This window comes from Biomphalaria glabrata, chromosome 7 (genome assembly GCF_947242115.1).
Source record: "Biomphalaria glabrata chromosome 7, xgBioGlab47.1, whole genome shotgun sequence".
Lineage (NCBI taxonomy): Eukaryota > Metazoa > Mollusca > Gastropoda > Planorbidae > Biomphalaria > Biomphalaria glabrata.
In genome coordinates, this window is record NC_074717.1 from 22,831,370 (window position 1) to 22,843,568 (window position 12,199).

Sequence of the window (12,199 nt, forward strand, 5' to 3'; positions counted from 1 at the left end):
AAATATGGCATTAAAAATTAATTTGGACTATAGGGGGTCCCCTCCACATGGCATGTGCACGGTCTATCTTCCAGACCAGGTGCTAGCCATGGGCCGGCATCATGCTGCCGCCCATTTAGCATGCTAATCACTCCAGTCACTGTAAGCGGAGAAGCAAAAGTCTAAGAGGGGGAGCATGGCCTGATGAAGTGTGTAACTGAGTAAATCACCTGGTCTTTTGTCTGTAATTGAAATAAATGGCACATGTGATGAAAATCGCACCCATTGCACCATTGTGTCCTTTTGGATGGCGACCAACAGCTGAGCAAGTCATAAGCAGCCATTGCACAATGTGCACTGTTGTGAGTCCCAGCCCCAGCCTCTCAAAAATATAAAAGAAAAAAAAACCTGAAGAGAATTATTACAGAGAAATCACAAAATCAGCTGCTATTCTTAAAAAGAGTGTGAACAAAGCACATTAATAATTGGTTCCTAGCTTTGTAAAGTCTCAGACTAAAGTAAAGAAAAGTGGCATCTTGAAAGAGCATGTGCCAGATAGGAGGGGAGACATTTGCTCACAGCTAAAATCTCAAAGCCTGTCTTATGAATGCTGGCAAATAATGTAAGACAGCTGAGCTTGAAGCATGTACCCCCACTAAATATTGATTTTTTTCTTTGTCTTTTTCCACCCCATTGTCTGATACAAGTGCAAGTTACTTGTGAGCCCCAAACTCAGTTATGAATATAACTGAGCTCACAGGACCACGTAAGACAAGCTATTTCACAGGCGGTGTCTGGGCACACAATTTTTCTTTTAAGCACAGTTGTTAGCTTATGCAGGCCTTTCTGTTTTGTGAGTTTTTGTCCCCTTTTTTAATGGCCATATTTGTTTCTGTTCACAAAAAGAAAAGAAAGAAAAATAATGAATGAGAAAAAAAAATTTGGCAGATGGATGGCTAGAAAATAGGAAAGGTTGTTTTTTTTCCAGAGATTTTGAAGAGGGCATGTCATTTGGAGACTATTGTACATTAATCCTTCCTCTACACTGGCATGGTGCATGTAGAGGGTAGACCCATTCCCAGTAAAAGAAATCTCAACATATGGGTTGCAATTACAGGGTCTTTTATGCAATTCTTATACTCATGAGAAGATCAAGGCTACAGACTATGAGCAATACCAATCAACATAGCCAAATGTCTTTTACCATTTCTTTGTCCTCCACTGGACTTTCTTCCTACAAACAAAAAAAGCCTAAAATTTCCTTGTTCTCATTTATTTGAATTTGGATGATTCAATAAAGATTTTAATGAAATGCAGAATTACACAAAGAAAGATATTTGTGTTTTGCTTTGAAAAACTAGGAACTGTTGGCTAAAAAGATCATTTGTAATTTCAAATAAAGAAACCCTAATTCACCTTTATTGTTTAAAAAAGTTCATAATAAGCATAACAAAGAAAAAAAATAGCCTTGGGTCAAAGTTAAATACAAAATAACACATGAACCACTTGAGTCTAAGCTTCTTAAGTCCATATAATTGCTCTGTTGCACCTTATTCTAAATTCTATATTTTATCCTTCGTTACAGAAAGTGAATCATAAAAAAAAATATTTGCTTTATTACAGATTTTTAGTATATTGTTTCAAGAAATTAAAAAAAGGTCAGATTTTCATCATGAAAATATAGCACTATAAAGCACTGTTTCAATAATTTTTTTTTTGGAAAAAGCATTGGATGGGATGAGTCACTCATTTGTTTTTATATTAACAATGTCAAATCTTCTTATCATAGGCCTTTCTCCAAACCTAAAGCTTAACTGATGTCTGCATATAAGAATTTTATATTTCCATGTGCATGATAATCAACTATTTTATACATTTATTTATTTATAATCTAGTTAATTTATTATGATTATATAAAATTCTGTCATATCTCTACTTTAATTGCATAAAAGATGCATAGAGTGCAGGAATTTATATATTTAAACTACACAGTTTTTATTTAAAATCATAGCTTTTTTTAGATCTGAATTAATTAAAACATAACGCAATTGATATTTATCTTTCATATATGTGTATTCTTTTTTTTACTTTGTATTTGAAATACAGCATTCCGAAACCTCCTATACAGCTATCATTTTTTTTTTTTAAATGAAAGTAGCCATATTTTAGGAATCAAACCTTTTGTTTTATTTTGTATTCTCTAATACAAATAGTTTAGTAGATCTTGTTAAGACCAGATTCAATGAAATATAATTCTAAATAGCTTTTTTTTTTTGCTAGCTCAAAATATTATTTTTATATTATTAATTTTAAGTGATTCAGCTACTTACCATCGCTCGTTCTTGGTCAAACTCTAGACATCCTACACCATCAAGTCTAATGAGGTCTACCCACCCTCTCCACATCACACACACACCATTCAATATAAATTGAGATTTTAAATGAACCTGAAAAACACAAAGGAAGACAAAAATAAATGCCAAGTCATATTAATGACCTATCCTTTATACTTATTTTTATTTTACTGCTGAATTATTGCGAGTAAAAAAAATAGTCCAGAAAATGTCATCATGAATAAAATTGATCTTGAAAGAAATATATATACAATTATAGAAAATCTTTATAAGACACCAGGAATTAGTTTGGTTTTACATGTCCCAAAATTATCACCACTTTCTTCAGCTCTCTATTTTTAAAACAAACTTTTGCTTTGGAATTTTCTTAACAGATTCATTGTGATTGCAGGACACATGTTGGACATTTTGTTTTTATAAAGATGTTGAAAGTTTTTTTAAAAAGAATTAGGCCCTAACATATCTTTCATAATTTTAGTTTGAATACATTTTTTGTGTATTAATCCTGTTATAGTTAAAGGTCAGTTTTGTAATCACTTTATAGTTTGTATTTATTGGTAGTGTGTAAAAAATATTTTCTCTAGTAATAACTGTAAAAGACTTTGTTATATTGTACAAACTGTAATGAAGTCTAGATAAAATGTAAATAAAATTAAATAACTAAACGATAATTTCATTATTTACTGTGAAATACATTTCTTATTATAGTTATGAAAAAATATATTTGTCTATTAATACTAAAATTATTTTATAATTACAATTGTAATAAGAATTTAAAATGTAATTCAATGATAAAAATTTAATTGAAATATAATCTATTTCAAGTAATTGTCAAAGAAGAATATTTTTCAAATAGTTAAATTAAAATTAATCAAGAATTTTATTTTTTGAATAATCAGCCTTTATTTTATAACTAATTATGTGGTGCATAAATATGTTATTATTGACTAAACAGATTTATGGGAGGGACTGTTCAAGAGGTTAAGCTCATGGAAAATCTTCTTGAATGTAACCTTTTGAAACAATCTGTGAATTCATTCATTACAATATCATTCCAAGTTATAATATTTTTCCTTTTTTATTGCCCATTAAAAAAAAAGTGAATGTTATCAATAAAACTTACACAGATTTGACAGATGGTACAAATATAGTATCTAGATTAAGATTTTTGTTCAAAGTTGTATATCTATAATCTATATCAATCAATGACTAGACTATATTTAGATCTATAGGTTATAGATTATTATACCAGCTTAATTTATTAAATATGCAAAAATATCTGAAACTAAATTAGATAAAATTATAAATGCTAAGTAAAAGAATGGAATCAAATATTAACTAATTTAATTTCAATAAGATTATTGATTTTTTTTAAACCATTGTAAACTTGACTAGACTCAAATTCAAGAAAGACTGGATATCTAGAACTAGAAATCAGCAGTGAGTAGATAAGATTAAGATTAGTGAAAATCTAGATTCTAATTTCTAGATCAAAGAGATTGAGATCTAGAATAGTCAGTCTAAGTAAGTCTAGATCAAGATCTAAACTGACTAAACTGATTTAATCAATTTACTTATAATTAATAATTGAGATGTATCCATGCCATCTAATCAAAATGTTTATTTAATAATTTTAGTACATCTAGTCGCTAGACTAGATCTAGAATTTAGATAATCATAAGATAGATCTAGAATCAACTAGTTTATTGATCTACTCTAGAATTTAGAGTTAAGTCTAAGTCTAGGTCTAGATCCTAACAATGACTAACAAAAAAAAAAAGCTGTATTTTAACTATTTACTATTTAAAATTCTATATAGTATTATATTTAATTATATACTAATAAGTCTAATATATTCTAGGACTAGATCTATAAAATATAATCGAGATCTAATATCTAAGTCTGTAATAATTATAATTATACTAACTAGACTAGTGACTAGACTCTTAGAGTCTATTATTATTTTTATACGTACTTTAAGGAAGGGATTTATTTGGTCGTTAGACTTAAAAACTTTACTGACTTTCGAAGATCTATATTAGTATATATTACTAGATATCATATAGACTCTATAATTATAAGTATATTATATATATTTATATAGAACTAGAATAGATCTATAACAAATCTGTAATATAATGATAGGGTAGTCTCTCTGTCTCTATCATATCTACGCCTAGTCGGCCTAGGGCACTTAGGCTGGCTTGACACTAATCTAATCTAATGATAATGTCATTGACATTGACTCTCGTTAGGCCTGGATATTTATTTTAATTATTTAATTTAATTATAATTTAGATTTTAGAACTAAATCTAGATCCACATATTCATATGAATTAAAACTTTTTTAGTCTACATTTAGATAATCTAGATATAGGCATTTTTTTGTTTAATAACTGAAGCTATCTAAACAGATCTAGACTAGATTTTTTTTTTATTGTTCACTTCTGCTTTTTATTTCGTTGCGTTACTTTATGCAATCTAGGTCTAGATCTATTTCCGGTATTCTTCGCAAACAAGTTTCAGATGACGGAGAACACTCGTGCATCTAATTAAATTCCGTACGCCGTCAGCCACCGAGATCAAGGACGTTTTTACGAGTGTGTAACCCCGTTAGGAAAGAAGAAAGAGACAGGGGTTTCCCAAAAACGATAAGTAGGGCGTGTTTCCTTGCACTATGGAGAAGAAAGTGTGCCACATTGTTTCGACACGTAGATCTAAAACTATATATTGAGTGCAATTATCTTGATTACATGATTTACATCTAATGTAACTAATAAGTTTTGATAATTGAAGATCACACAAAATATTTGTGTAAAATAATTTAACTAATGTGTCGGTGTATATTATCAAAAAACTAGGTGTTCATGTTATAAATATATAAACTCTAGTTTAAATACGGTTGTTTACAAGGTGCCCTTTAATTTTATGTATCATATGTGTAGGATCTGTTTTATTACACCGTTAGACTTAATAAGTGTCTTGGTTTCAAATGTTTTAATTATTAGTAGACTTTTATAATCGTTAAAAGTATTACGTCTATGGTCGTCATGTAGATCTTGAAAAAATCAATTATCGTCCATTCCGAAGTCATAGAGAGGGATTCTAGAAGACATGGAGAGGGGTTCTAGAAGTCATAGAGAGGGGTTCTAGAAGTCATGGAGAGGGGTTCTAGAAGTCATAGAGAGGGGTTCTAGAAGTCATGGAGAGGGGTTCTAGAAGACATGGAGAGGGGTTCTAGAAGTCATAGAGAGGGGTTCTAGAAGTCATAGAGAGGGGTTCTAGAAGTCATAGAGAGGGGTTCTAGAAGACATGGAGAGGAGTAGTAGAAGACATGGAAGTACTTTAAGACAGGGGTGGGCAACCTTTTTGTATCGAGGGCCGCAATGTTTAAAATTTGGGAATGGCGGGCCGCATATGTGTATACAACTTAGAAAGATACTCTAGCCAGAGAATGCTGACCATGGCCTTCAATGATGCATACTAAATCAAGAGGCCCGAACAAGACTCGGGGCACACAACCCGCCTATAAAACCAAAACTATTCCGAGAACTGCCTGATCTGGAAGCCACTGCGCGGTTAATCTCAGATATAGGATTACTGATCTGAACCATCCAACATGTAAAATGAGAACGAAGAAGAACAGATGTAAGTGTACACAAATAGTGTGAACATTGGCAACGTTTCTTTTTTAAGTGTGGAATTACAGCTTCAGGCACCCATAAGACTCATGTGGAAGTACTGACTGACTCGAGCTTCTCTTTGATTAGAGTTATGTCCTCTCTAGCAGAATCAGCTTTTGCACTAAATGGTGAGCTGATGGTATTGAAAACTAGTTCTTGACGTCTTAAAATTTGATTTTATAAATTGCACACTAAAGGAATCTTAATAAGTGTTGTACTTTTACTAATTTCATTAGAAATAGTTTCACCTTTCAGCAAAGGAAAATGACAAAACCTGTTTTCTTTTACTTGCTTGTAGAAATGGGAAAGCCTAGTTTGACAAGATTTAGCATGCATTACATTTCATATGCAAAAAAAAACAAAAAAACAACAACATTGCAATACTAATTATGAAATCTGTAATTCACTCTTCATTAGAAATATTGGTAACAAACAATTTCTTCCTTGAGATTTTATATTGTTTTCATTTGCCTTACCCAAGCAAAGATAGCGGATACAATGGATTGTATTGTTCAACAATCGAAACTATATGTGGTTAACAACCTTTGTTCTACTAATTTTTCATTGCTAGGTTATAATAAGCAATAATGTTATGAAATTTTATGCAACTTTTTGCAAACTTTCCTGTTTAGAGTTTATGGTTGGCATATTTAAATCAAAGATCGAGCTCCATCAGTTGATACACTTGCAATCTTGTTCCAAGCCTACCCAACATTCAACACAGTTCTTCATAGCATCAAATAAATACTGATCAGAGATTGTGTCTTCTATTGAGTGTATTATAAGCATTTTCTTCGTTTACTTGGAACTTTTTATAATGAGACAGTTTCAATTATTTATATAGATATTATTTTAAATATATTTTCCAATTTTATATGTACACACTGTGTGCACATCTGATTTCTTTAGGTGCCGGCGGGTCGCATAAAACATTTTGGCGGGCCGCATGTGGCCCGCGGGCCGTAATTTGCCTTCCCCTGATTTAAGACATAGAAGTACTTTAAGACATAGAGAGGAGTAGGCCTACTAGAAGACATAGAGAGATATACTAGAAGATATAGAGAGGAGTACTAGAAGACATAGAGAGATGTACTAGAAGGGTCACAACGTCTCCACGTTGGAAAATAAAATTGTTAATTTTTAAACTTTAAGACATAGAAGTACTTTAAGACATAGAGAGGAGTAGGCCTACTAGAAGACATAGAGAGATATACTAGAAGATATAGAGAGGAGTACTAGAAGATATAGAGAGGAGTACTAGAAGACATAGAGAGATGTATTAGAAGGGTCACAACGTCTCCACGTTGGAAAATAAAATTGTTAATTTTAAACTTTCTTTACATTTCTTCTTTCACTGAGTTGTGGAGTGGGGAAAGGCGGGGGGGGGGGGGGGGCGGTCGTTGAAGGGGGGCTGTTTCCTTGATATCACCATCTTTTCGATTTATCGATGTCTAGTGAACAGGGGACGACGACATCAACAAAAGTTAGTTGATCTAGAAACACACAATTGGCAGCACTAGATTTTCTGGTGATTAGACTTGTCAAGTTCTAGTATTAAGGACAGACAGGCTGCACGTTCTCTAAGACCTTCCCTCCCCCTTTTTTTTTCTCCCTTTCATTATGTCAGGTAGAAACGCTCTCCTCAGACGAAGAACGTAAAGGATTAAGGACCCCCACCCCACGATACCAACAGTCAACAATTATGTGCACGCAGGAACACCTACGCAGTACGCAGACGCGTAATTTGGCGCGCAATTCTATTGACCGCATTCAATAATAAGCCCAGCCTAGAGCGGAAAAGTGGGGGAGGGGGACTTAGCAAACCTTGAATGAAGTCGCGCGACGTCTCTTCAACAACCACAGGGGCATGTGTGGCGAAGACTCTGTATCATGGGCGTAGCCAGGGGGGGGTTCTTGGGGTTCAACCCCCCCCCCCCGAAATGAAATCCCCCCCCCCCGCGGGGGGGAACGGAATTAAGTGACTGATTTTTACTTTCATTTTGTTTATTTTAGGTGAGATTTTAATACTAAATCATCACTTACCACGGCACAGCCGAGGCAGTTTTGAGTTAAAAACCCTCTACCAGGGGGTTTTGAGTTTAAATCCCCCTACCAGGGGGTTTTGAGATTTAAAAAACACCTATCAGGGGTTTTGAGATACAAATCCTTCTACCAGGGGGCTTTGAGTTTAAAACCCCCTACAGGGGGTTTTGAATTTTAAACCCCCTACCAGAGGTTTTTGCAGTTAAATCCCCCTCTTCTATAAAACAAAACCAAAAAAATGCAAACAACAATCCCCAAATTCCAACAGCACAGTTGAGGAAGATTTTGATTTTAAAACCCCCTCCAAAATTTACAATAAACCCCATCTTCAATATAAAAAAAGCAAATTACACACTCAAAATTCTATGAGCGTAGCCAAAGGGGTTTTGAGTTTAAACCCCATCCTCCCCTCCAGTTGAGGTTTGAAGCTAAAAAGTACCTCTTCAATATAAAAAAAAGCAAATTACACACTATAAAATCTATGAGCGTAGCCAAAGGGGTTTTGAGTTTAAATCCCTTTCCTCCAGATGGCTTTTTCTTTAAAGTTTAAAACCCCTCCAGATGGTTTTGAGTTTAAAATTCCCCTACAGAGCGTTTAGAGTTGAAAACCTCTCTCTTCAATATTATTTTAAAGCAAACTACAGTCACCAAATTCTATGATCGTAGCTAAATAGGGTTTTGAATTAAAAACAAAACAAAAAAACTCCAGAGATTTCTTAGTTTAAAACCCCTCAACAGATGATTTGACGAAAAAAACTTTCCTTTTCGATATAAAATCTAAAGTGAAATACAGGCATGTAATTCCAAGAGCGTAGTCAAGAAAGGTTACAAATTTCTACCAGTGGCTTGGGCTCCATTAATAAAGTGTGAATAGTCTTCTGCCGAAATTGAAAATCATTAAATGTGTCTCAACAAAGATGACTAAGATAGATTTTAGGAGTCAGTCATAGAGATCGGGTCTAAATCAAAGAAATCATATGCCGAACTGGGAGTCGAATCCTTAGTAAGGTTGTGACAGAGCGTCGCATGAGGTTTTGCGGGACATGTTCTCACACAAAATGATTACGCAAAATAAGAGTGTCGGAAACAGCTTGCCGGAAAATGCTCCGAACGGCGCGAGAGGGTCTAAATCAGTAAGAATAGCACATTAGGTTTTTGAAATAAAACTTTTTAATAGCAAGATAATGCACTGTAGATACCTCAGAATATGCATTTTGTTGGCTTTCAATACCAGAAATAGTGCTCGGCGGCGGGGCTTCGCCCCGCGCTGGGGGAGCGCTGCGAACTCCCCCAGACCCCCTTGCTAGCAAGGGCGGGGAGTCTACAATAAACAATAAACGTCTTCCGAAAGGGTCAGAATGTAATAAAGATTAATTATATACACACACACACATATATATATATATATAATTTTTTTTCCGCGGGGGGGGGGGGGGGGGTCAGGGGGAATCCCCCCCCCAAAACCCTCCCCGAAAAAAAATCCTGGCTACGCCCATGCTCTGTATATATATATATATATATTAAAATCTTTCTTCTAGTGTCATAAATATCTATTTATGAACTCCTAGCCAAGTGATGACAAATTAGCATTTCTAAATGTACACCCACTGTAAAGTTATTGATGGTGGTTAGAAAAAAGAGGGGATGTTAGCAGTTGAATTGGGTTTGTTTAAGAAAATAAACAGTTCGGCTTCATTTGATTTGTTTGTGTTTCTTATGTATGTTAATACATGGGGTTGATGTTATGATTTAAGAAAAAAATTTACGCTAGAATGGCATGTAAAGCCAAACCTTTAACCTTTAATATAAACAGGAGCATTACGACGACAAATTATAGAAAGCAATAGACTCAGTTGGAGATGTCACTATGAAAGTATGTTCGAGAACAGAGGAGCGAAAGTAGTATACCGGCCAACCCGCGCCCCATGACATCTCACAAATAGGTTAACATTATGTATGTGATTTGTGCCAATAAATCTCTTTTCGACTGACAATAACACCCCCCCCCCTCGTGTTTTGAAGGCAGAGACAGACGAAAGTGAATACATTCTTACATTTGAACATCGTTTTAAAAAAAAATGTGAGTTCAAATAAAAAGTTTACAAATTGTATTGGAACCAAGTGAGAAGAGATTTGACTGGAAGAGATGGCAGTTGTAGAAGTCATTGATGCGTGCCTGTAACGGAACATTTGAAGACTAGCTAGGTTTTTTTTAAAGTTTTTTTGTTTTAATGTCAAGTTTGTTTTGAAATTAACATATCTATTTGTCTCAAACAAGAAAAACACCAAAAAGATACATTTTAAAAGACAACTTATAGAGCGATTGTATTATGTCTCACATTCGAAGACCGCATCACAAACGAAGAGATTAGAGACGGTTGTTACAGCGATTGGACCCCCACGATGACCTGCTAATTACTGTCCAAAAAAGCACACATTAAAACTCTATGGCCATATTACAAGGTCTTCAGGGCTCACAAAGACCTTTTCTACAGGGATCAGTACTAAGAATAAGAAGAAGAGGCAGACAGAGAAAGCGACTGCAAGACAACATAAGAGAATGGAACGGCCTGCCATTGAAAGAGATTCAACCCAAGGCAAAAGACAGAGAAGGAATAGAGAAAGACGGTCGACAAATCTTGTGTAATGTGTGGTGCCCAACAAACTACAGGATCGGCGAATAGGAACTAATGAATGTTAGATTAAAAAAAAAACAATCGAAGATTTTTTTACCCCGCACTATTCCCCCCCTCCCCACAATAAAGAAACCTTGTTAAGCGAGTGTATACTAGACTTTATAATATTCCAATGGTAAATCTTAAGATCTAGACTTAAAAGACTATACGATTTTCCTGGACATTAATTTATGAATGCGGTAATACCCGAAGACGTAGAGTCCTTTCAAGGTAAATATTTTCTTTGAAAAATTATAACTGTCAAACTGGAATTTTCTCGTGTGGCTAACGAGCTAGTAATTCTTTCTTCAGCGATATACACCATCTTTTAAATTTCTAGAAAAATCTTTAGAGCAATTTTCGAGATCAGTGTCCAGGTTCCAGGAAGATGCGCGTTGATTAGAGGTATTGTAATAAAATGTAACTACTACATTTATTTATCAATCCCAAGCAGAAGTTCAATGTGACCATATCATACGTCAGTTGTTTGAGACAAACATCTATAAAAAAGCTAACAAGATCCTCGAAATAAAGAATCACCCTTTGTGTCAGGATTTTGTGATTTTACCATCACAAAAGAGATACAAGACACCGATAGCAAAGACAAACAGACACAAACACTCTTTTGTTCCCCTGGCAATCAAATCATTAAATAAGAACAATCTGATATAAACTTTGCCACATGTAAATTATGAGTGCGTCTGGTGTGAATGTACACTTTGGTTTCTTATAGTTATAATGTTTTTTGTTTGGTGTAATGCACAAATTGTAAGACAAATTTCCTTACGGATAATAAAGATTATTATTATTATTATTACTATTGGAGTTAAAAGTCGCTAGATCTCAAAAACTATTTTTTAGGGCTACAGCCCACACACTATTTGATTTAATTGACGCTATATATCCTACGGACTATCTGATTTAAATGACGCTATATATCCTACGGACTATCTGATTTAAATGACGCTATATATCCTACGGACTATCTGATTTAAATGACGCTATATATCCTACGGACTATCTGATTTAAATGACGCTATATATCTTACGGACTATCTGATTTAAATGACGCTATATATCCTACGGACTATCTGATTTAAATGACGCTATATATCCTACGGACTATCTGATTTAATTGACGCTATATATCCGACGGACTATCTGATTTAATTGACGCTATATATCCTACGGACTATCTGATTTAAATGACGCTATATATCCTACGGACTATCTGATTTAAATGACGCTATATATCCTACGGACTATCTGATTTAAATGACGCTATATATCCTACGGACTATCTGATTTAAATGACGCTATATATCCTACGGACTATCTGATTTAAATGACGCGAATTCTAGAATCATTTGATTAAAATTTGACTAAATCTCATGCACTTTTTGAACGATTCAAATAGTGCTGTATTTCACGAATTTCTTTTATATTTGAAATATATCCTATCCAC

The 12,199-nt window shown here is 34.1% G+C and overlaps 1 protein-coding gene across 2 annotated transcripts in view; it reads right to left on the minus strand.

The window, feature by feature from the left end:
• The window catches only part of LOC106078269 (core-binding factor subunit beta-like), a 95,481-nt gene that overhangs the window by 75,711 nt on the left and 7,571 nt on the right, over positions 1-12,199 (minus strand). For both annotated transcript variants that reach the window (XM_056035230.1, XM_056035229.1), the window contains exon 4: positions 2,310-2,426. In XM_056035230.1, the coding sequence (XP_055891205.1) occupies positions 2,310-2,426 (117 nt within the window). The remainder of the gene's footprint in view (positions 1-2,309; positions 2,427-12,199) is intronic.